At 63.0% G+C, this 23,945-nt stretch overlaps 4 protein-coding genes across 5 annotated transcripts; 1 reads left to right on the top strand and 3 right to left on the bottom strand.

The window, feature by feature from the left end:
• Window positions 1-176: 176 nt before the first annotated feature.
• LOC104562546 (glutathione S-transferase Mu 1-like) lies at window positions 177-2,453 on the bottom strand. The gene is made up of 8 exons (XM_062013645.1): window positions 2,378-2,453; window positions 1,475-1,550; window positions 1,283-1,347; window positions 1,094-1,175; window positions 877-977; window positions 656-751; window positions 468-578; window positions 177-381 (listed from the first exon to the last, which is right to left on the bottom strand). Exons 1-8 carry the CDS (start codon window positions 2,408-2,410, stop codon window positions 286-288), a joined length of 660 nt encoding a protein of 219 aa, XP_061869629.1. The 5' UTR covers window positions 2,411-2,453; the 3' UTR covers window positions 177-285.
• A 354-nt stretch (window positions 2,454-2,807) lies between these two features.
• LOC133627548 (glutathione S-transferase 2-like) lies at window positions 2,808-6,139 on the bottom strand. The gene is made up of 8 exons (XM_062013646.1): window positions 6,029-6,139; window positions 5,827-5,902; window positions 5,103-5,167; window positions 4,912-4,993; window positions 4,705-4,814; window positions 4,341-4,436; window positions 4,119-4,229; window positions 2,808-3,003 (listed from the first exon to the last, which is right to left on the bottom strand). Exons 1-8 carry the CDS (start codon window positions 6,062-6,064, stop codon window positions 2,911-2,913), a joined length of 669 nt encoding a protein of 222 aa, XP_061869630.1. The 5' UTR covers window positions 6,065-6,139; the 3' UTR covers window positions 2,808-2,910.
• Window positions 6,140-7,500: 1,361 nt separating this feature from the next.
• AMPD2 (adenosine monophosphate deaminase 2) lies at window positions 7,501-15,484 on the bottom strand. Of its 2 annotated transcripts, XM_062013436.1 has the most exons (18): window positions 15,397-15,484; window positions 14,463-14,617; window positions 13,633-13,763; window positions 13,285-13,353; window positions 12,582-12,693; window positions 12,303-12,489; window positions 12,088-12,229; window positions 11,898-11,987; window positions 11,291-11,420; window positions 11,011-11,205; window positions 10,697-10,828; window positions 10,299-10,462; window positions 10,046-10,172; window positions 9,153-9,316; window positions 8,929-9,049; window positions 8,679-8,852; window positions 8,072-8,182; window positions 7,501-7,800 (listed from the first exon to the last, which is right to left on the bottom strand). In XM_062013436.1, exons 1-18 carry the CDS (start codon window positions 15,464-15,466, stop codon window positions 7,585-7,587), a joined length of 2,490 nt encoding a protein of 829 aa, XP_061869420.1. In that variant the 5' UTR covers window positions 15,467-15,484; the 3' UTR covers window positions 7,501-7,584. The 2 variants fall into 2 exon arrangements, with proteins under 2 accessions (XP_061869420.1, XP_061869421.1); XM_062013437.1 differs by lacking the exon at window positions 13,285-13,353.
• Window positions 15,485-17,793: 2,309 nt separating this feature from the next.
• GNAT2 (G protein subunit alpha transducin 2) lies at window positions 17,794-23,547 on the top strand. The gene is made up of 8 exons (XM_062013309.1): window positions 17,794-17,911; window positions 18,877-18,919; window positions 19,080-19,221; window positions 19,830-19,987; window positions 20,588-20,716; window positions 20,931-21,060; window positions 22,556-22,709; window positions 23,357-23,547. Exons 1-8 carry the CDS (start codon window positions 17,794-17,796, stop codon window positions 23,545-23,547), a joined length of 1,065 nt encoding a protein of 354 aa, XP_061869293.1.
• Window positions 23,548-23,945: the final 398 nt, after the last annotated feature.

Genomic DNA, 23,945 nt, shown 5'->3' with positions numbered 1-23,945 from the left:
GGGTGCACCCCCAGCCCTGTGTCACCCCTGGGACACCCTGGGGAAAGGGAGGGGGATATGGGGTGATGCCCCCCCTAAGAAGAGTGGCCCCCAAAACCCCAACCACACCACGGGGATACCCCCCAAAACCCCAACCACACCACAGGGATACCCCCCAACACCACAGCACTCAGGGCTGCCACATCTCAAGCGCTTTATTTGGGAGGGGGATTCATCCACCCCGCAGTGGAGGGTGCTGGGGGGGTCAGGGGAGGCTGTGTGCCCCCTCCCCCACTGGGGTGCCCCCTACTCCTTCTTGTTGCCCCACTTGGCCATCTTGTTGTTGATGGGCATCTTGAGGAAGCGACTGGACTTCATGTAGGCAGCCACCTTCTCCAGGGCCTGGGGGTGGGCAAAAGAGGGGGTGTGAGGGATGCCTGGGGGTGGGAGGGGGTGAGGTTCTTCCTCAGGGAAGGGGCTCAGCTCACCCCAAAACGATCCATGAAGTCCTTGAGGTTCTTGAAGGGCTCCAGGCACTTGGGCTCAAAGATGAGGTTCTGGTCCAACACATCAAACATGAGGAAGTCCACAAAGGTGAGCTGGAGTGGGGGTACACAGAGGGGTGAGAACCAGCAAAAGGATAAATCTCCCCCCCAAGCTCCCCCCCAACACGTACCTTCTCCCCCACAAACCACTTTCTGTCCCCCAAAAAGTTGGAGAAGAGCTTCAGCTTCCCCGGGAGCTGCTCCAGGTAACCCGGCTTGAGCTTCTCCTGCAGGGGGAAAAGTGGAGGGGGGGAAGGTTGGGCACCCTGAACACCCCTCCCCAAGGGGAGGGGGCTTCCCCCACGTGCCAGTGAGCCCCCCCAGACCCCCCCCAGACCTGAAGGACACTCACAAAGTCGGGGTTGTAACAAACCATCACGAGGCTCATGCGGAAATCCATGATCTGGTTCTCCAGCATGTCCACACGTAACAGCTCCTCCTCTGTCTCACCACCTGGGGCAGGGGGGCAGAGGGCAGTGTGGGTGCCCCCCAGCTCCCAGAGACACCCCCTGGATGCTGGGCTCTCCCCTGGGTGCTGGGCCCCCCCTCAGCCCCATCCCCTCACTCACACATCTTGTGCTTGCGGGCGATGTAGCGCAGGATGGCGTTGCTCTGCGTCAGCTTGATGGGGCCATCGATGAGATAAGGCAGCTGGAGGGGAGGGAAATGCCATGGGAGGGGGGCACCAGGGCTGGGGGGGCACCAGGGAACTCCCCTCTCCTCATAAACACCCCCCATCATGGCTTGAGCCCACCTACATTGGGGAAGTCCAGCCCCAGCTTCTCCTTCTCTTTGATCCACTGGCTCTTGTCATAGTCAGGAGCTGGAGACAAAAAGGGGGGAGGGGGGCAAAGGGGGAGCACAGGGAGGGGTTGGGGGTGACACTGTGGCATTGCCCAAAAGCCAGAAAGGTTGAGGGTGTCGTGGGGAACCCCCTGAGCCCCCCTCACCATCCCCACAGCTGTAGAGCTTCTCCTCGTAGGGGGTCTCGGTGTACTCCAGGAGCAGGCGGATGGCATGGGCCAGCTGGGGGGGGACAGCAGTGAACCCCCTCTCCAGACCCCCCTCAACATGCCAGGGGGAAACTGAGCACGGAGGAGGGCGAGCTGTGCCCCCCCAGTACCCCCCTCCAGGCAGCACAAGGGAACCCACTTGTTGGCCCCAAAAGCAACGTTCACCCCCCCATCAACACCACTGAGACCCCATCAGCACTCCCCAGGAGCACAGGGACCCCCACAGACTCCCCCCTAAGACCAAGGGGACCCCCACAGCTCTCCTCCAAGAACAAGGGGACCCCCAGAACTTCCCCAAGAACAAGGGGACCCCCAGAGCCCTCCCCCCAGAACAAGGGGACCCCCAGAGCCTCACTCTCCCGCCCAAGCCCAAAGGGACCCCCACAGCCCCTCCAGATCGAAGGGACCCCCGCAGCCGCCCCCCAGGAGCAGCAGGACCCTCGCAGCTCCCCCCAAGACCAAGGAGACCCCCACAGCTCTCCCTCAAGACCAAACGGGGCCCCCAGAGCCCTCCCCCCAGAACAAGGGGACCCCCAGAGCCCCACCCCCCTGCCCAAGCCCAAAGGGACCCCCACAGCCCCTCCAGATCAAAGGGACCCCCGCAGCCGCCCCCCAGGAGCAATGTGACCCCCGCATCTCCCATCCCAGCCCAAGGGCCCCCCGCATCCCCCCTCCAGCCCCACGGGCCCACCGCAGCCCCTCCCCGCGGAGCAAGAGGACGCCCCCAGCCGCCCTCCCCCAGCCCCAGGGGACCCCCGCAGCCCCCTCCCAAGCGCCCGGGAGCCCCGCCGTGCGGGTGCGGGTGCGGGAAGGGGGTCGGGCCCGGCGCCTCGGCCTCACCCCGCGGATGTCCCAGTAGCCCAGCACGGCCATGGCTGCGCGCGCCGCCCCTCCCCCGCCGCGCGTGACGCGCCCCGCGCGGCCCTTAAAGCGACACGAGCCCCGCGCAACCCGCGCCGCCGCCGCCCCGGGGGTCCCCGCGTTGGCAGAGGGACTCCCCCTTATCCCGGGGAGAGGGGGTTTGGCTCCCCCTGTGAACTCCTCCCGAAGCTGCACGGGGGGGGTCTCTGCTGGGGGGGGCATTCCCCTCCCCGCCTCATCCTCACCATGGGGGTCCCTCTTACCCCGGCGGGCTGCGTGGCCCCCCCACATCAGGGTGCAAGAGGGTCCAACACACCCCTCCCCCCCAGGCTTCACCCCCCCCAAAATGATGGGGGGCGTCCTCCAGAGCCCTCGCCCTTCCCACGGCGCCTGACGCACCCACACAGCAGCCAGCCAAGGGGGCAGAGCCCCTCACTTTATTCTGCAGTGGAGGGGGCTGGGGGGGGAGGGGAGGGGTGATGGGGGGACACACGAGGCAGAGCCCCCCCACACTACTTGGTGTTGCCCCATATGGCCGTGGGCCAGTAAATGGGGGTCCGCAGGAAGCGCCCCGAGCGCAGGTAGGCTGAGATCTTCTCCAGAGCCTGTGGGGACACAAGGGGACAGGGGTGAGGACAGGGACACCCTGGGGACAGGGGTACTGGGGAGGGGGAGCAGGGATGGGGACGGTGGGTCAAGGATGGGGACACTGGGGTCAGGGACGGGGACACTGAAGGGTTCAGGGATCACGGAATCCCAGCGTGGTGGGGGCTGGAAGGGCCCTCCAGAGCTGCCCCAGCCCCAGCCCCTGCTCCAGCAGCTTCCCCTGGCTCAGGGGCACAGGAACGTGTCCAGCTGGGGTTGGAAACCTCCTGAGAAGGAGCCTCCACACCCTCCCTGGGCAGCCTGGGCCAGGGCTCCCTCACCTCAGCACCAAAGGAGCTTCTCCTGGTGTTTAACGGGAACTTTTTGTGTTCCAGCTTCCTCCCATCACCCCTTGACTTGTCACTAGATACCATTCAAAAAAGTGCTGCCCCAGCCTCCTGACACCCACCAGTGAGGTATTTGTAACCTCACTGAGATTAATGAGATCCCCCCTCAGCCTTCTCTTCTCCAGACTGAACAGCCCCAGGTCTCACAGCCTTTCCCCAGAAGGAAGATGCTCCATCCCCTCAGTATCTTGGTGTCCCTGCACTGGCCTCTCCCCAGCAGTTCCCTGTCCCTCTGGAGCTGGGGAGCCCAGAACTGGACACAGGACTCCAGATGAGGCCTCGGCAGGGCACAGCAGAGGGGCAGCAGAACCTCCCTCACCCTGCTGCCCACACTCTCTTGATGCCCTCAGGATGCCAGTGGCTTCCTGGCCACGAGGGCTCATGGTCAGTTTATCATCAAGCAGGGCTCCCAGGTCTCTCTCTGCAGAGCTGCTCTCCAGAAGGGACACCAAGGGGACAGGGATAGGGACAGTGGGTCAAGGATGGGGACAGTGGGGTCAGGGATTGGGACACCAGAGGGACAGGGAGGAATGAGGACAGGGATGGGAATACCAGGGGGGTTGGTGACACTGGGGGGCAGGGATGGGGACATGGAGGGGACAAGGCTGGGGATGCCAAAGGAACGGGGACATCAGGGTATTAGGGATGGAGATGGGGACCCCGGGGTGCTGGGGACAGGCACGTGGGGACAGTGAGGGGCTGGGGACACGGGGAGTGGCCCCGCTCACCTCGAAGCGCTGCAGGAACTGCTCCAGGTTCCCCTTCAGCTCCGGGCACTCGGGGGCGAACATGCGGAGCTGATCCAGCACATCGTACGCAGCAAAGTCCACGAAAGTGAGCTGCGGGGGGAGGGCGGGGGGAAAGGGGGCGGGAGGAGGTGACAAAGCGACTCAGCCGCCATAAGGGACCCTCCCCCAAAGCCTCCAGCACCGCACCCCCCCCGCAGTTACCTTGTCCCCCACGAACCAGCTCCGGGAGCCCAAGAAGCGCGACAGCTCCCGCAGCTTCCCGCACATCTGCTCCAGGAACACGGGCTTCTGCTTCTCCTGCAGCGCGGGGGGGTCACAGGCTGAGCTGGGGGAAGCTGAGCTGGGATGGGGGGGCTGTCCCGTGCGTGTCCCCCCGCCCCCAGCACACACGGGCATCATCAAAGGACTGCAACCATGCAAGGGTTGTATCCCCCATGGTGCTGGTGGCTTGGGTCCCATGGCCCCAGACAGATTAAAGGCAGCCCTCCCACCTCCATGGGGGTTGGGGGGAGGGGGCTGTCCATCCCCCTGTGCCCCCAAATCCACACGGAGGGGGGGTACTCACAAAGGTCTCAACATTGGGGCTGTAGCACAAGTAGATGAAGCTCATCCGCAAATCCATGATCTGGTTCTCCAGCATGTCCACTTGTAACAGCTCCTTCTCTGTCTCACCACCTGGGGCAGGGGGGCAGAGGGCAGTGTGGGTGCCCCCCAGCTCCCAGAGACCCCCCCTGGGTGCCGGGCCCCCCCTCAGCCCCATCCCCTCACTCACACATCTTGTGCTTGCGGGCGATGTAGCGCAGGATGGCGTTGCTCTGCGTCAGCTTGATGGGGCCATCGATGAGATAAGGCAGCTGGAGGGGAGGGAAATGCCATGGGAGGGGGGCACCAGGGCTGGGGGGGCACCAGGGAACCCCCTCCCTCCTCATAAACACCCCCCCATCATGGCTTGAGCCCACCTACATTGGGGAAGTCCAGCCCCAGCTTCTCCTTCTCTTTGGTCCAGTTGCTCTTGTCATAGTCGGGAGCTGGAGAAAAAAGGAGTGGGGGGCACAAGGAGGGTTGGGGGGTGACACTGTGGCACTGCCCAAAAGCCAGAAGGGTTGAAGGCTCCCACTGATCCAGCTGCTCTGGGAAAACTCAGGGGCTGGAGGTGAGGGGAGCAGAGAGATTGGGGGCGGGGGGGGGAGCAACAGAGATGGGGGGAGGGGGCTCCCCTGGATCCGCTCCCTGCTCATCACACCCCCAGCGGATTCACTGGGTGCACTGGGGGGGCGGGGGAGGGTCCTCACTCTGCTCCAGGAGCAGCCACATGTTCCACCTCCCCGCCCCCCCACGCCCCCTCCGGACAAATAACAAAGGACATTGAGCTGGGGAGGGGGGGACAAGGTCCAGGGCTGGAGGGTGAGGGATGTGTCCAAAATGCCCTTTTACACCCGGGGAGGGGGGGTGGGGGGAGGAGATGGGACCATTGGGGACCATTGGGGACCTGACACATGGGGGGGGACACACGACAGGGGGGGTGGGGGACACAGGGAAGGGATGCACCACACGGTGGGGGGGTCGCATGACACATGGGGTGATGGAGGGGAAAGATGACAGACGAGGGGGGGACACGACATGGGGGGAACATGACACTGGTGGGGGGAACGTGACAGACGGGGGGGACCCCCAGCTGCCCCCTCACCGGGGCCCGGCCGGTACTGCTTCTCCTGGTACGGGGTCCCCGTGTACTCCAGCAGCAGACGGATGGGGTTGGCCAGCTGTGGGGGACAGGGCAGCCACCTTCAGACCCCCCACAACACCTCTTTGTGCCCCCCTTTCACCCCCCCCACTCCCTCCAGCCATTGCCAACCACCCCCCCTCCCCCCCATGCCCACCCCACTCACCCCACGGACATCCCAGTAGCCAAAAACGACCACCATGGCTGTGTGTCAGTCCTGGCTCTGCGGGGACACGGGCACGACCGGGAAGGAAAGTGCTGAGCACCTCCAAACCCGCCCCAAACCCGCCCCTGTCCCGTCCCCACCCCAGGGCACGGTGCCCGGGCCAAGCCCTGCGGCCAGCGCTTATCGCTCCGTGCAGGCGCTGCGGCTCCGACCCGATACCCCCCACCCCCAGACCCCCGCCCAGGCCCCCGCAGCACTTTGGGGACCCTCCGGGATCCCCCCAAACCCTACAGCCGCGGGGTCGCTCGTGCTGCCTCAGTTTCCCTTTGCGGTCACGATCCGGCTCCCTCCCCCCCCCCCAAAAAAAAGCCCCTCACGGCACCGTCGTACTTAAATACTTTATTTCTCATGCTCGGGCCGTTGTTTTCTCTCGTTTTCAGCTTCTCCCTCGGGAGCCGCCGAGGCGGGGGCGGGACCGCGCTGGGGGGGCTCGGGGGGGTTCGCGGGGACCGGGGGAAGCTTCTTCCAGCCCCATCCCGGCCCCAAACAGCTCCCGGCAGCGCGGGGGGCCCCACACGGGGCACCCCCGGGGCCCTTCGCCTTCGTCCCAGCAGTGAGGAGGAGGAGGGAGGGTCCTCCCCATGTTGCCCCCCACCTCCCTTCAACCCCCCCCGGGTGCTGGCAGCGCCGTGGGGGGAGCCCGGGCGGGGGTCCCCTGGGTGCTGAGGGGTGGGAAAGTGGACGGAGACAGGGGCAGATGATTAAAAAGCAGCAGGAGCCCGAGGTTGGTGCTGGGCTGAGCCCCCCCTACAGCCCCCACACAGCTGGCACTGGGGCCTGACCTCCCCCACACCCCCCTGACTGTGGCACCAGCCTGGGCAGCTCCTGCAGACACCAACCCCAGCAGGGGGCGGGGGAAAATGGAGGAGAAAAAAGGGCTAAAAGGGGAAAAACAGACTCAAAAATGGGGGGGAAAAGGCAAAAAGGGGGGAAAAAAAGAAAAGAGAAACAAAAGGTAGAGTAAAAAGAGGGGAAAACAGGCAAAAAAAGGGGGGGAAATGGCAAAAAAGGGGGGAAAAAAACACAAAAAAAGGGCCCAAATGGGGAAAAAAGGCAAAAAAAGGGCAAAAAAAAAGGTAAAAAAAGGGCAAAAAATGAAAAAAGCAGGAAAAAATGCAAAAGGAAAGAAAAAGACCAAAGGAAAGACAAAAAAGAATTTAAAAAGAAAGCAAAAGAAGAAAAAAGGAAAAAAAGGCAAAAAAAGGACAAAAAAGAAGTAAAAAGGGCAAAAAAAGAGAAAACAAGGAAAAAAAGCAACAAAAGGGGAAAAAAGGCCAAAAATGACCAAAAAAAAAGACAGAATAAGACAAAAACAAAAGAAAAAAGTACAAAAATCCCTCCAAACTCCTCCAGCCCAGGCAGTGGCCCAGCCTCAGGCCACACCAACCCCCCTGGCGACTGGTGGCACTGGTGGCACTGGTGGGACGGCAGCAGCCCCTTCCCCGAGCGCCAGGCGCGGGCAGCCTGAGCTGGGGGGGGTGTGTGTGTGCTGGGGGTCAGTGGGGGGCTGGGGGGGCCGTGATGCTGAGCACATCCTCCTCCTGGATGGGCTCCAGCTCCTCGCTCTGCACCGCCTGTGTGATCAGCGTCAGCTCCTGGCTCAGCGTCTCGAAGCGGTAGCTCACGCGGATGTCGGGCACGTTGGTGCGACGGATGTCGTTGCCCTCTGGCCCCTCCTTCAGGTAGTTGGGACCCAACCAGTAGCTCTTCACCTGGGCAGAACAACAAGGAGATGACAGACGGTCCCTTTTCTCTCCTACCTTCGCTGTGCCCTGGCCCAGGCTGCCCAGGGAGGGTGTGGAGGCTCCCGCTCAGGGGGTTTCCAACCCCCCCTGGACACGTTCCTGTGCCCCCTGAGCCAGGGGAAGCTGCTGTAGCAGGGGCTGGGGCTGGAGCAGCTCTGCAGGGCCCTTCCAACCCCCCCTATCCTGTGACTCCACAACTCCCAGAGCTCTGGCAGCTTTGGGTGCTGGGAGCTGGTACCTTGTGTGAGAAGCCGCTCATCAGGACGCTGTTACGGGCCAGTTCACACATGTCACAGGAGCTGAGCTTCCAGACCTGGGTGGCAATGCTGTACTCCTCCATCAGCGGCTCCTGGGGGGCACACACAGCCTCAGCACCCACCCACGGGCCCTCTCCCAAGAGAAAGTTGGGGTTCACAGCTCCTCCCACCCTCTCTGGGCCCTGTGTCTTATCCCTGTGGCTCCTGGAGGGGGGGCACAGTCTCAGAACACACCCATGGCCCCCCCTCAAGAGAAAATGGGTGTCTACATCTCTCCCACCCTCTCTGGACCATCAGCATCCCCTGGAGCCACCACCTTGTCTCATCCCTGTAGCTCCTGCTGGGGAGTCACAGCCTCAGCACCCACCCACAGCACCCCCCAAGAGATAATGGGGGTCCACAGCTTCTCCCACCCTCTCTGGGCCCTGTCTCATCCCTGTGGCTCCATCTACAGCTCCTGAGGACAATCAGCATCCCAGGAGCCCACTGGCCACCTCCAGCCTGTCTCATGCTCAGGGCCTGGCTGCTGGCCACTTCAGGGCTGATTTGGGGAGGGAAGGGGGGTCAGTGGCCCCCACAAGCACTCACCTTGGTGAAGTGGAACTGGAGGGGATCATCAGTGGAGAGGGACACCATGAGCCCCCGGGAGAGGTACTCGGGGAGGGGGTTGCGGTGGTAGCTGAGGAAGAGGCTGTTGTTGCTGAGGGGGGACATGGCGATGCCAATCTGCGCCAGGTAGTACAGGTACTGCAGCACAGGGGCCTGGGGGGGACACACAGCAGGGTGAAGGGGGTTCCTTGACTCCTCCACAGCCACAGCCACCCCTGGCCCTGCTCACCTTCCGCAGCAGCAAACCGTGGGAGATGTTCTCGGAGACCATGAAGCCCGAGACGAGGTGATGGATGGGTCCGGCCTCGCCGCAGTGCGGCCGCAGCACGAAGGTGTGGAAGCCTCTCCTCCTGCCATGGAGTGGGGCTGACCATCAGCATGTGAGCCCTCCCCCCTCCTCCTCCTCCAGAACACCCACCCCTGGGGGGGTGGCAGCCGTGGGGGTGTTCTTACCGCCGGAGGTGGTTGAGCACCGTCATGTTGGCGTACATGTAGTACAGGTAGTAGGAGTAAGGGGGGTTGTCCTCCTCCACCCAGTTGCCTGGTAAGGGGCTGTCCAGGTTGAAGATGTGATGTTCTGGTTTGGATTCATCATCAACGCTGTCGAAACCATCCACCTGTGGGATGGACAACCCTGAGGGGGATGCTCAAACCTCTCCAGCAGATCCCAACTGGGTACAGACTGGGGGTTGTGGATGTCACTGGTGGCCCCTGTCCCATCTTGGGAGCAGGACCTGAGGGGGTTGGTGTCAGTGGCTGAACAGGAGTCAGCAAGGTGCCCAGGTGGGCAACAAGGCCAAGGGCATCCTGGCTGGGATCAGCACTGGGGTGGCAGCCTCTCAAGTGCTGTGTTCAGTGCTGGGCCCCTCACTCACTGCCACAGGGACACTGAGGGGCTGCAGCGTGGCCAGAGCTCGGCACAGAGCTGGGGAAGGGGCTGGAGCACAAGGGGCTGGGGAGGGGCTGAGGGAATGGGGGTGTTGAGGCTGGAGAAGAGGAGGCTGAGGGGAGACAGCAGCACTCTCTGACACTCCCTGACAGGAGGCTGCAGGGAGCTGGGGGTTGGTTTCTGCTCTCTAGTAACAAGAGCAGAAAGCCCCAGAGGAGGCTGAGATTGGAGCTGAGGCAGAGCTATTTCCCTGAGAGGGGTGTGAGCCCCTGTGCCAGGTTGCCCAGGGAGCTGGGGGAGTGCCCAGCCCTGGAGGGATCCCAAAGCCGTGGAGCTGAGGTGCTGAGGGCTGTGAGTCAGTGCTGGGCTGGGCAGGGTGAGGGCAGGGCTGGGGCTGCAGCAGCTTCAAGGGCTTTGCCAACCAAATGATTCTCTGAGTCTACAACTTGTTGCTCACGTGCTCCAGGAAGAGATGCAGCTCTGGGTGTTTGGCAGGGTGGACAGTGGCCTCGTAGAGGGGCAGGAAGATGTTCTCCAGCATCTCCTGGAAGTTGGCCAACTGCCTCTTCGTCCGGTACACATCGCTGCAGGGGCACAGAGCACGCTCAGAGCCATCAGCGACCAGCAGTGGGGTGGTTCCTCGGTCTCCCACCCAAAACGTGGCTCTAGGTGGGGTTACCAGCCCCTCCACCCCCCTCCCTGTCACTCACAAGAGCCGGGGCACCTGCACGAGCCAGCGCACGTTGTTGGAGTGGACGCGGTGGTTGACGGCCCAACGAGCCAGCTTGTCCCACTCGTCCCGGGAGCGGCCGTAGATGGAGAGTCGCAGCTCAGCGTTCTGGTACTTGCTCTCCTCCAGGTCAGACATCACCTCCTGCCAGGGAAAGGAGGGGGCAAAACATCACCCTCTCAGCCACTGGGAAGGGAAGGGAAGGGAAGGGAAGGGAAGGGAAGGGAAGGGAAGGGAAGGGAAGGGAAGGGAAGGGAAGGGAAGGGAAGGGAAGGGAAGGGAAGGGAAGGGAAGGGAAGGGAAGGGAAGGGAAGGGAAGGGAAGGGAAGGGAAGGGAAGGTGTGGAGGATCTCACATCCTTGTGGGGCCTCTTCTCACCTTAATGATGTGGGCAAAGTACTTCCCCGAGACACGGTTGTCGGTCTTGATGAAGATCTCCCTCAGGATGGACTCCCCAATGGGGTTGTACTTGGCGTTGAACTTGTCGAAGCGGTGGAAGGTGTTTCGGTCCTGGTTGGGGGGTGGGGATATAGATGTGAGCTGAGCCTCCCCTCATCACCCCCCAGACATCCCCCACCTCACCCTGAGACAAGTCCTGGAGGAGATCCCTCACTCCAAGTGGAGATGGGGTGAGGGTCCTGGCTCATCGGTGGGATTTGGGGGTGTCCCTCCCCCTGCACCCCACCTCGTACCGCGTGGACGTCCAGCGTGTCCACGCTCAGGTCGTAGGCAGTGAGGTTCATCGTCTCAAAGACCTCCTTGAGGGTCTGCTCCTTCCCCTTCTCCACGTGGACGATTTCATCCAGGTGCTTCTTCATGGCCCGTTTGATGAAGCGCAGGAGATGCTTCTGGTTCATGCAGGACGAGGCGTGGATGTGGGTGTCCACCTGCAGGGGCAGGGGGGGATGCTCAGCCCTCAGCCCCTCCAAACGCTCCCTGGTCACACCAGGAAGCCCCTTTCCCACGAGGTACCTTTCGGATATTGTAGAAGTCACGGTGAGGAACCTTCTTCTGGGCTGCCAACTCCTTCATCTCGTTGAGCAGCACGTGCATCTGGAACTTGGAGCTCAGGTACTGCAGCCGGCGGTAGCAGAAGGATTTGCTGCCGAAGGAGGGATGGGGATCTCGGTTTAGGGGGGAGAATATCCAGCTCCAAAAAGCTGGTGCCCACCAGCATGAGGAGATGAGGGTCCAGACTCTTGGACCTGCCTCTGTGAGCAATGGTGGATGCACAGACAGGGCAGCTGCAGCAGCACCAGGCGTCAGAGCCACCACTGTGTGCTTTGGTGCTGGCCCCAAAGTCCTGTTCCCTCCCAAGACACCCCCGTGGTGGGATCCCCCAAGACATCCCCACGCTGGGATTCCCCCAAGGTGGGACATCTCCATGGTGGGATTCTCCAAGACACCTCCATGGTTGGACTCCTCCACCACCTCTGTAGTGGGACTCCTCAAGACACCTCCATAGTGGGACATCCCCACGGTGGGACCACCCAAGACACCACCATGACGGGACTCCCCCAAGACCCTCCCATACTGAGCCACTTCCATGGTGGGAGCCTGGTGGGTCCCTTCTCCTTACATGGGCCCGTTGATGATCAGAGCCATGAGGAAGTTCATGTCAGCAATGAACTCCTGCAGGTCAGGGTAGGGCAGGTCCAGCTCTGTGCTCCTGAGGGAGAGGGCACAGAAACAGGTCACACAGCCCCTCCACACCTCCCCTTCCCCCCAAAACTCATCACACCAGTGAGTGACAGGTCCCCAGCACTCACTTATCAGTGAGGTCCTGCTTGGTGTAGACGTGCACGACGCCATCCACCATCTTCAAGCCGAAGCCCAGGTCGGGCGGCATCGCCTGCGGGTCCCACGTCTCGTAGGGGTGCTGCTCCGCAAACGGGGGGTGCACAGGGGCATCTGGGGGACACCCAACGCTTCAGCCAAGCTCCTCCAGCAGCCCAGAGGGAAGGATCCCACCCCTGTTCCTCACCAGCTGCCACGGGGGTCTCGGGCACCTCCTCGTAGCCGCGGGTCTCCAGGGGCTTCTCGGAGAGCTCCTGCAGGTAGCGAGCGGTGGTTTTGCAGAAGCTCTGCAGGGACAGCCCCATGTACTTCTCCCGCAGGAACAAAGCCTTCACCACGCTCTTGGCAGCATCCTGCAGGTCTGTGAAGGGCACCTGAGGAAGAGGAGGACACGGAAGTGAAGCGGCTCTGCGGTGGGTCAGACGCCCAGCACCGGTGGGGGTCGGGTTTGGGGGGCAGAGCTCACCCCACACTTCTCCTCCCCGGAGATGGTGACCCGCTGGAACTCCCTCTCCAGCAGCACCTCCCGCTCCTTGGGGACATGGTCCACCAGGTCCTCGTGCTGCTCCTTGAAGAGCCTGAGGGTGCAGAGGGTGAGGTGAGGCGGTGCCACGTCCCCCAGCCCCGTGTGCTCCCCATCCCAGGGCTGACAGGAGGGTGACGCTGTCTCTGGAGATGATCCACCAGTGGGTTTGTGGGGAGGTGGGTGTCAGCCACATCCTTGGGGGTGGTGGCATTGTCCCCCTCCACACACCCCCCAGAGACATCCCCCAGTCCCACATGAGCACAACATAAAGGGGGGAGAGGGGGGGACAGAGAACGAACCAACTCGTGACAGAGACAAGTCCCAAAGCAGAGACAGAGGGAAGGGGACACAAAGCATCGGACCCCCTTGCTCTGGGGGGGGAGTGACAAGGCCAGGGGGGGTGTTCGGTGTCACCATCATTGTTGAGACCCCCCCCAGTTCACCCCAACCCACCCCTCTCCCCAATCCCCTCCCTGGGGGTGTTAACCCCTGCAGTGCCAGCGAGAGTGGCTGAGTGAGGACCTTCCAGCTCTGTGTTTTGGGGGGGTGTGTGTTGGGGGGAGAGAGGGTCAGAGTGGGGCTGGGGGGGGTCCCCAACACCCCCCTCCATGGGTCCCCGGCGGGTGGCACCGAGGACACTCACTGTAAGTCCGTGGCACTGTCAATTTTCAGGAAGTCCTGTTTGGCTCTGAGCAAAATGTCGGGCTCGAGTCTGGGGACAGGCGGGGTGAGGGGGAGGGAGGGCGATGGGGAGGGGGGGGGGAACAGAGAAAACACCCCATTAATGGCAAAAACAACACCAAAACTACACAGAAACCAGAAATAAAACAACCTCACTTCCAAAAAGGGACATGGAGAGGGGGGAGAGGACACAGAGGGGGCACAGAGGACCCACAGCCCTCCCTGGGGTGCTCGGGGTGGGGGCAGCTCCCAAGGTGGGGTGGGTTGAGGGGGTGGAGGAGAGGTGATATGACCCCCCCCAGGGTCTTACTTGACATCTTGGCTGATCTGGCGCTCGAGGCGCTGCCGTCGCTCCTCCAGCTGCTCGATGGGACTCTCCTCAGGGAACTCGTAGGGAGCCGTTCGCATCTCGCTCTCGGCCAGCGACCGGCAAAACAGCTCCTGCCCCCAACAGCCTGGCATCAGCTGGGCCTGGGCTCAGCACCATGGGACAACCAGGCACAGCACGTCCCCAGAAGGAGCTCAGAGGGGTTTGTGTGGTTGGGGGTGGGAGGATCATCGAATCACAATGGCTGGAAAAGCCCCTGGAGCTGCTGCAGCCCCAGCCCTGCCCTCACCCTGCCCAGCCCAGCACTGACCCACAGCCCTCAGCACCTCAGCTCCACGCCTTTGGGATCCCTCCAGGGCTGGGCACTGCCCCAGCTCCCTGGGCAGCCTGGCACAGGGCTGGCACCCCTCTCAGGGAAACAGTTCTGCCTCAGCTCCAACCTCAACCTCCCCTGGGGAAACTTGAGGCAGTTTCCTCTTGTTACTAGAGAGCAGAAACAACCCCCAGCTCCCTGCAGCCTCCTGTCAGGGAGTGTCAGAGTGCTCCTGTCTCCCCTCAGCCTCCTCTTCTCCAGGCTCAACACCCCCATTCCCTCAGCCCCTCCCCAGCCCCTTGTGCTCCAGCCCCTTCCCCAGCTCTGTGCCCGGCTCTGGCCACGCTGCAGCCCCTCAATGTCCCTGTGGCAGTGAGTGAGGGGCCCAGCACTGACACAGCCCTGGAGCTGCAGCCTCCCCAGGGCCCAGCACAGGGGTGAGACCCCTCCCCATCCCCATCCCTGCTGAGCCCAGGGGATCTCGGTGCTGGGGACCCACCTCTGCGATCTCTTTGTATTTGCCGTCCATGGAGGTTCGTAGGTCCACGGGGAAATGCTTCAGGCAGTGGGGGGTCCCGGGCAGGGAACGTGCTGACTGCAGGGGCCGAGACCCCGGCCCACCCCGTAACTCTGCAGGCACCAGCACAGCAGGAGCTGGACGGGGGGGAGGTGCCAGACTCACCTCCCAGGCAAGGAAGGGTTAATCACCCCCCACCCCCAGAATCACCCCCATCTCCCCACTGTGGAACTGGGATCTGAGTCCCCTCGGTGATGGGGAAACTGAGGCAGGACCACGTCAGGAGGGACTCCCCTTTCCCTCACTGCACAACGGGGGTAACGAGGCGTCAGAGTTGGTGACCCAGGGGCTCGGGACCCCCTTCCCCCCAGCCTCCCCCACAGCATGCCAGAGCCTTTCAGTCTGAGCCACCATCTCCCCTGCCTCAGTTTCCCCAACATACAGGTACGTGGCACCCCCAGGGTGGCACTCAGGGGGTCCTGTGCCCACCCCCCTCTGCCACCCAACCCGGGCTGTATCTGTCACCATCCTGAGCCCCCTCCCCCCAAAGCAACACCCATCTCGGGGGGTGCTGGGGGGTGTCACATCCTTGTGCCACCATGTGTCCCCCCTTGCCACAAGCCCACCCATGGAAGGAGACACGAAGCTTCCCCCCACCCCGATCCCCCCCCGCCACTGCAGCACCGCTCCGCCGCAGAGCCCCCCCGCCAAAAAGAGGGGACACACGCAACACCCCACACTCCTCACCCCCCCAGCAGCCCAGACACGACGGGGATGGACGTGACACCCTCCCCCCCCAAAAAAAACACCCCCCACCGCGCATCGTGTCGCGGCGGGACTCGAACCCGGAGCCGGGGGCTCCCGGGGGTCGCGGCGCGCGGTCGGTGCCGGGGGGGGTGAGGACGGGGGGTCTCACCTGCGGGGGCCGCGGCTTGCAGGCTGCCCCGCTTCTTGAGAGGGAATTTGGCCGGGGCGAGCGAGGACATGGCGGCGGCCGGGCCGGGGGGCGATGGGGGCGGTGGCGGCGGTGGCCGGGGCGGGGGTCCCGGGGGTCCCGGGGGGCTGGGGGCTGGGGGCGGACGCTGGCGGCGGCGGCGCCCGGCGGTGGCCGAGGGTCGATGCGGGAAGCCGGGGCTGGAGCAAAGTCCCCGGCGGGCCCGGCCGGAAGCCGGGACGAGGAAGAGGATGGGGCGGGAGGAGGATGTGGGCGAGGAGGAGGAGGGCGAGGAGGAGGAGGAAGGTTGTCGGAGCAACCGGCAGCGCTGCGGCGCTGGGGAGGGGGAAAAGCGGCCCCGAGGCGGGTGCTGTGCGCCCCGGGGAGCGGTGCTGAGCCCTCACCGCCGGCCCCGGGGCAGCGGAGCCCCCCGACACGGTGTTGGAGCCCCCCAGAATGGCGGCGGCGTCTCCAACGGCAGGGTAGAGCCCCTCGAGGTGGGCACCGTGCCCGCTTTCCCCATGGCGGGGTGTCACTGCCCACCCCCCAGACGCGGGGTACCGCACCCCCGGCTGCAGCCCGGGACCCCCCGGACGGGCACTGCCGTGTTCCCCCCCGCCCAGGGTGGGCACCGCGCCCCCCAAACACGGACCGCGCCTCACCTCACTAGACATTGTACTCCCCCCAAAAAAGACCGATTACCCCCTGGAACGGGGCATCCCCACCCCCAAAATGACCCCCCCTATTGGGGTACCCCACCCCCAAAAAAGGGACTCACAACAACCCCCCCAGATCCCCCCATCCTGCCTCCACCCAAACTGGAAGCACCGTCACAGAGGGGACCCCCCCGCCCCCCCAATCCCGGAGCAGGACCCGGCTGGGGGGTTGCTGGGGGGGGGTCACATTGGGGTGCCCCTTCCCCAGTCCCTACCTGTGCCGCTGGCTCCCAGCTGGTGCGGGGGGGGGCGTTTGGGTGGGCACCGTCCCGTGTCCCCACCGACTGCCCGACCACGTCCCCTGGTCCAGCCCCGCAGCGGGGGGGGTATTTTTAGCCGTGGAATGCCACCCACCAAGGCCCGTCCCCGTCCCACCCCCCCACGGTGTCCCCCCCAACCCCCCCCCCCCCCCGATGTCGCATTGGAGGGGGAAAGGGGACAGTGGGGTGATGCCACCCCCAGGGCCACCTCGGTGCCAGGCAAGGGGGGGACACAGGGACCCCCATCCTGAGCTGTCTCTGTGTGTGTGTGTGTGTCCCGGCACCGGTGGTGGTATTTTAATTGGACCCCCTTCATTAACGCCGAGTTCATTAGAGGCTCAGAAGGGGCTTTGTGTCGGCGGGGACAGCGGGGACAGGCTGTGCCCGTGCCACCGCGGCTCGCGGGGGGGCTGGGGGGAGCCACACGAGGTGGGATATGGGGACACCAGTAAGGGGACACCCCCCCACCAGTGACCCTTGGGGGGGGAACGTAACCCCCCCAAAACCGGGGACCTGCAGCACCCCGGGGGGGACTTGACCCCCTCACCCCCCACCCCAGGGCTGGGGGGTGACCCCTCCGCTGGCAGGGCAGGGTGGGGGCACCCCCCGGGCTGGGGGGTGGATGCTGAGCCCAGGCTGGGAGGAGGAGGAGGAGGAGGAGGAGGAAGGCTGAGCACAGGATCCCATTAAAGCGCTTACGCAGCAGGAGGGTGAGGGGTGGCCCCGAGCAGGGCAGGATCAGGGGTTCGTTACCCACATGGGGTAATTATCTCCCTTTCTCCTGCAGGAGGGACCCTCCCTGTGCCCCCCCCAGCCCCTGAGGACCCCACAACGCCTGGGGGGGGTGTGTGGGGAGCACAGGGACATGACCCCATCCCTGATGCCAACCCAGTGCATGGAGTGGGGGACACAGAGCCCACGGGCACAGGAGTGCCCCAAACCCCCTGTACCCCCCTGAACCATCCCAGGGGGGCACACACAGTGTCCCTGTCCCCCGTGTGTGACACCCCCCGCCCCCTTACATAAAACCCCGTGCCCATCTCCCCAAGATGCTCCCCTGAGCCCTAATCTTTGCCATCTTGGGCTAATTGGATTTCCTGGGTCACATGGCGAGATAAAAAGTCCCCAAATCCCGGGGTCAAAAACAATCAGGTTATCCATGGGGCATTAAGGGAGAGAGCGGGGGGCAGCCGGCCCGCCAGCACCCAGCGAGCTCCAGCTGCCGCGGGACCCAGCCCCGGGGCACCTTCCTGGGCTTCCTGAGCCTCTCGGGGCTCCTCTTTCTCCCCCCAACCCGTCGCCCCCCACCCGGCCCCGGGGTGCGCGCGCCAGCCCCGGGAGAGCTGGAAGAGCTCGGGGACCTAGAGGAGCTCGAGGCGTTAGAGGAGGAGGAGGAGGAGGCCATGGGGAGCGGGGCCAGCGCCGAGGACAAGGAGATGGCCAAAAGGTCCAAGGAGCTGGAGAAGAAGCTCCAGGAGGACGCGGATAAAGAGGCCAAGACAGTCAAGTTGCTTTTGCTTGGTAAGGGGGGGGGGGGGGGGGGGGGGGCCCTGGGAGGATGGGGGACACGGGCCCCCCCTGTGCCCAGCTGGCAGGGGGGATGTGGAGGGTACTGGTGGGGATGGACAAGGGGTAAAAGTGACCAGGGAGAGGAGACAGTGACAGGGACAAGGACGGGGAGTCCCCAGTCCCATCAGCTCCTCGTGCTCTGCCTCTGTGCCAAGGAAGCTCCATCCCTGCAGCTCTTTACCCTGAGGAGCTGTCAGGAGGGAGCTGAGCTGGTCCCACCTCATCCCACTGGCTGTGTCCCCCCCAGGGCTGTGTCTGCAGAGAGCTTGGGGTGGGATCAGCTCTCTGTGGTGACCAGACGGGTGACAGGGACAAAAGGGGACGGTGTGGGGATGGGGAAGGGACCAGGACACCGGGTCCCAGCTGGGCCAGGCTGTGACACATCCCAGGGAGAGCCAGTGAGAGCCTCGGGAGCTCCTGCAACCAGCACCCCCAAATCCCACCATTGGGTGTGGGAAGGAGGGAACAGTCCCTCAGGGGACCCCCTCAGGTAATGGGGTGACCCCCCAGGGTGGAATCAAGGCCCCATGGGACAGGGAGCAACAGGGGGGTTTATCCAGGTGAGGGGCTGGGTGCAAGGCGATTAGCACCCTAATTCTAAGCAGCTTCCCGTGCTGCCCTAAGCTGCTTACGGCCCTGAAGCCATCGCTAGTGATGCCCATGGCGGGTGGGAGCTCTGGAGACCCCCTGGGCACCGGCTGCTTGGGGGGTCCCCACCAGCCCCGGGGGTCACTGAGGTGCGGTGCAGCTCTGGGTGCATGGGGACGATGGCACTGGGGGCAGGAGGATGGGCTGGGGAGAGGGAGGCAGAAAGGAGAGTGGCTCTGGTCTGCTGTGTGATGCCCATCACTGTGGTGTCAGGCCTGGGCTCTGTCTCACCTTGGCTGGCACTGAGGTGTCCTCCCACCCTCTTCCAGGGGCTGGAGAGTCGGGCAAGAGCACCATCGTGAAGCAGATGAAGTGAGTACAGCCTGAGCCCCCCAGGGCAGGGGGTGGCAGGACCCCAGTGACCCTCCTGGGTCACCCCGGTGGTGTCCTGGGTTGGGGGGAGGCAGTGGGGGGCACCTCAGGCTGCTGCAGCTCCGTGCTCAGGCCTCTGTGTCCTCCCTTTTCCCCCCAGGATCATCCACCAAGATGGCTACACGGCTGAGGAGTGCATGGAGTTCAAGGCCATCATCTATGGCAACATCCTGCAGTCCATCCTGGCCATCATCCGCGCCATGTCCACCCTGGGCATCGACTACGCCGAGTCCTCCCGCGCGGTCAGTCGGGGCCCTGCCCCCCAGAGCCCCCCAACCCCACTGGCACCGTGCACAGAGACCCTGCCCCAGCCCCAACCCCACTGGCACTGTGCACAGAGACCCTGCCCCAACCCCACTGACACTGTGCACAGAGACCCTGCCCCAACCCAACCCCACTGGCACCGTGCACAGAGACCCTGCCCCAACCCCACTGGCACTGTGCACAGAGACCCTGCCCCAGCCCCAACCCCACTGGCACTGTGCAGAGAGACCCTGCCCCAACCCCAACGGCACCGTGCACAGAGACCCTGCCCCAACCCAACCCCACTGGCACCGTGCACAGAGACCCTGCCCCAACCCCACTGGCACTGTGCACAGAGACCCTGCCCCAGCCCCAACCCCACTGGCACTGTGCAGAGAGACCCTGCCCCAACCCCACTGACACTGTGCACAGAGACCCTGCCCCAACCCAGCCCCACTGGCACCGTGCACAGAGACCCTGCCCCAACCCAACCCCACTGGCACCGTGCACAGAGACCCTGCCCCAGCCCCACTGGCACTGTGCACAGAGACACCATCCCTCAGGGCTTTTGGGGCACAGGGAGGGTGGTGACAGGTCCTTTTCCCAGGACGATGGCCGGCAGCTCTTCAACTTGGCCGACTCCATTGAGGAGGGCACGATGCCGCCCGAGCTGGTCGACTGCATCAAGAAGCTGTGGAAGGACGGGGGGGTTCAGGCGTGTTTCGACCGTGCTGCTGAGTATCAGCTCAATGATTCTGCTGCATAGTGAGTGGGGGTCAGTGCCTGGGGGGTGAGGGGGAGGGAAAAGGGGTGACAGGGATGTGCCCGAGGGCTTGGCAGGGGGAGGTGAGTGGTTGGATGTGATGAGCTTAAAGGTGTTTCCAACCCAAATGATGCCCCAGGTTCAGTTTCCCACCCAGCCTGGTGAAGAATCCCCTCCCCCCGTGCTGGGAATGCCCCGAGGCCACTTTCCTGCATCCCACCGGTGCCAGGGGTGTGCAGCCCCCCACCTTCCCCCCCTCCAGTGTCCCTGCAGTCCCTCAGGGACAGCCCCATGTTTGGGAGAGCTCAGACCATCCCAAAAAAAGCTGTGGAGATGTCCCTCCTGTCCCCCTGTGGCTCAGGGGATGGGGGTGATGCTGGGAGGGGGCTGCTGGGGATGGCCAGGGGGGCAAAAGCAACCAGGGAGAGGAGACAGGGAGTCCCCAACCCCATCAGCTCCTCGTGCTCTGCCTTCCTTCATCCCAAGGAGAGCCCCTTCCCTCAACCACAGCAACCACCCCCTCCAAAGGCTGTTTGCAGCCCCTCAGCAGGGTGTCACACCCCTTCCTGTGACCCCTCTCCCCCTTCCTCCTCCCACCCCAGTTACCTGAACCAACTGGACAGGATCACGGCTCCCGACTACCTGCCCAACGAGCAGGACGTGCTGCGCTCCCGCGTCAAGACCACGGGCATCATCGAGACCAAATTCTCTGTCAAAGACCTCAATTTCAGGTGGGTGCTGGGTGCCCCCCTCCCCCAGCCCTCATTTCCCCCCACCCCTAACAGTGAGGAGGGGGTTTGGGCTGAACCTGATGCTCTGAGCACCACCAGCCTCATTTAGATCAGGGACGGCTGGGGACAAGGTGCTGGGGCTGTGATGTGGTGGCTGTGGGGACAGGACCAGGTGTGTCACCCCCCCTCACCTCAAGCCTTGTCCCCTCCCCAGGATGTTCGACGTGGGAGGGCAGAGATCAGAGAGGAAGAAGTGGATCCACTGCTTCGAGGGGGTGACCTGCATCATCTTCTGCGGGGCACTGAGCGCCTACGACATGGTGCTGGTGGAGGATGATGAAGTGGTGGGTTGGGGGTCCAGAGGGGAGAGCTCAGCAGCCTCAGGGGACAGGAGCTGGGTGCTGGGGAGGTTACACAGGGAGGGGAGGTGGCTGATGGGGTGGGTGATGCAGGATGGAGATGGCTCACAGCCAGTGGAGACGGCACTTTGGGGCATGAGCAGCCCAATGAAGCCCCAGTAGAGGTCCTGGGGCTGGGGGTGTCATCCCCCACGAGGAACCCCCCCAGGGGCTGTGTCTGCCCTCCTCCATGAGGAAACCCCCACCCTCCTTCCAAGCAGCCATGGGCAGAGCAGCTCCTGTCCCCAGCCTCCTGGGAGAGCTGCTGGGGAACCCTCCCAGATGCAGCAACAGCACCAAAGGAGCCATTCCTGGGACAGGAGGGGAAGAGGAGAGCCCAACTCATCTCTCAGAGGGAAAAACCTCTCCCAGGGGTGCTCAGGCCCCAGGGGACAGCAGCTTTGAGGGCTGAGATCCAGAGAGGAGGAATGTGACAGCCCCAAAACAGGTCATTTCTCAGAAGAAGGGGTGAAGAGTAGCATGTTGCTCTCTGCCCTCCTCTCCTTGCTGGCATCTCCTCCAGCAGCCAGCCCAAATGATGCTCCCCAGTTCCAAAAGCTTCACTGGGGCCCATCCCCTCCCTGGGCTTGCCAAGGCCAGGCAGGAGGACACAGCCCTTCCTCAGCCACGAAGCAGCAGCCTGTGTAGGGCACTGGAGGGGGGGAAGGAGAAAGTGTCTCCCACCAGAAGCTCTCAGGAGAGGCTGAAACGTTTCCCCTGCGTGGGATGGGGCAGGATTTGAGCACAGCCAGCCCTGCAGTGCCCTGCTCAAGCTGGACAAGCTGAAACTCCCCTGAAGAACCTGGATAAGGTGAATTCTCCCTGAAGAACCTGCCTGCTGCCAGGCAGAGCTGGAAGAAAACCACCCTCCCTGCTCAGCTGCAGCTTGAGCTCAGTGGAGCCTCTTCCATCCAAGGATGCCCCTGCAGCAATCTACAACCCCCAGGCCTGCTTTAGAACCAGAGCTTTTCCTTTTCCCTGCTCCTTCCTGAAGCTGTGGGTAACATCCAGGGATCAGGATCCAACCACAGAGCCCAGCTGATGGGGCCAACAGCCTGACATCCTCCCTGAGCACCGTCCAGCAGCCGGCCCACAGGACCACGAGCTTTCCCTGGATCATTTTCCTACCATAAGCCTTTCTTTGTGAACATCCCAGGAGGGATTGAAGTGTTGCACTTACCTGGAGCTGCTTAACACCCCTCCTTGTCCTCAGCACCACCTGGAGCTGCTTAACACCCCTCCTGGATTGATCTCGGTCACCCCCACTGTGGTTATCTGGATGGGCAAGAGGAAGTGTGGGTGCAGGGAACAGGCTTTTGCTGCTGTGGCAAACAGGAGCATCCCCAGCTCAGGGACTTGCTCTCATTTTGGGACCAGGGGCTTTTGGGGGGGTTGCAGTGGCCACCAAGGGGGTTGTAAGTTAGTGGCTGTTTGTTTGCAGAACCGCATGCACGAGTCCCTGCACCTCTTCAACAGTATATGCAACCACAAGTTCTTTGCAGCCACCTCCATCATCCTCTTCCTCAACAAGAAAGACCTTTTTGAGGAAAAGATCAAAAAGGTCCATCTCAGCATTTGCTTCCCAGATTATGATGGTGAGTGGGTTCATCCTGGGCCTGGGAACCTCCAACACAGGCAGCCTGGGTTGGGGTTGGGCAAGTCCCTGGAGGTAGGGGCAGAGGAGAGGACAGAGGGGGCCTCAGGAGGGGCTTTGAAAAGACTAAAATGGGATAAAAATGGCTTTTTGAAAAATGGCTGTGCTGGGTGAAGTTGCCACTCAGCCCTTCCCCTCCTCAGGAGAGAGGTGTCAGAATCTAAACTCTTGTAAACACACCTTAAGAACAAACCTTGAGCATCTCTTTAAGGACACTCCTTCTCCTCCTCCTCTGGAGGGAGATTTCAGATCTAAACTCTTAAACACACTTTAAGCATCACTTTAAAACAGCCGTTCTCCTTCTCCTCTGGTCCAGAGGGAGATTTCACAGAATCACAGATCTCAAGGGTTGGAAGGGACCTCAAAAGATCATCCAGTCCAAGCCCCACTTCAGATCTAAACTCTTAAAAACACACCTTGAGCATCAGCCCTTCTCCTCCTCCTCCTGCTCCTCTGGAGAGAGATGTCAGATCTAAACAGTCCAAACCAGACCTGGAGCATCCCCTGTCCCTCAGCCAGTTCTGAGGCCCATCTCCCATGGGAGCGTCTCAGCAGCACCCTTCCCTCCCTCCTTCCCTCCCTCCACAGGTCCCAACACGTTTGAAGATGCAGGGAATTATATCAAGACCCAGTTCCTGGATCTGAACATGAGGAAGGACGTGAAGGAGATCTACAGCCACATGACCTGTGCCACAGACACACAGAACGTCAAGTTTGTCTTTGACGCCGTCACAGATGTCATCATCAAAGAGAACCTCAAGGACTGCGGCCTCTTCTGAGCACCAGGTACCCCACAAAGGCTTAATTCCCCCCCAAAAAGGGCTGGGGAAAGGGAGGGGGATGGCCCCTGGGTCTGTCCACCCCCACCAAACCCTGGGTTTTGGCATCAAACACGGTCTGGAAAGCGCTGGCTGCAGCGTGTGGGGGGTGGGATTAGTGAGGAGGGAGATTTGGGGTCCCCCAGCCCCGTGTGGAGCCACTTCCCTCCCCCAGCAGCTTCTTAAGGTCAGGAGGGCTCAGCCTGGTTATGATTTTGAACTTCTCCTTGTGTGTAGAGAGGGATGGAAAGGGCAGATTGTAACCCAAATCAGGCTCAAACTCTTTCAGCTCAGGGGCTCCTGGGAACAATCCGAGTGCAGCAGGGAAGGGGCAGAGGAATCCTGCAGCTCATCCTTTA

The sequence above is a fragment of the Colius striatus genome, chromosome 22 (assembly GCF_028858725.1).
Source record: "Colius striatus isolate bColStr4 chromosome 22, bColStr4.1.hap1, whole genome shotgun sequence".
Classification (NCBI taxonomy): domain Eukaryota; kingdom Metazoa; phylum Chordata; class Aves; order Coliiformes; family Coliidae; genus Colius; species Colius striatus.
This window is presented reverse-complemented; position numbering and strand designations above follow the sequence as displayed.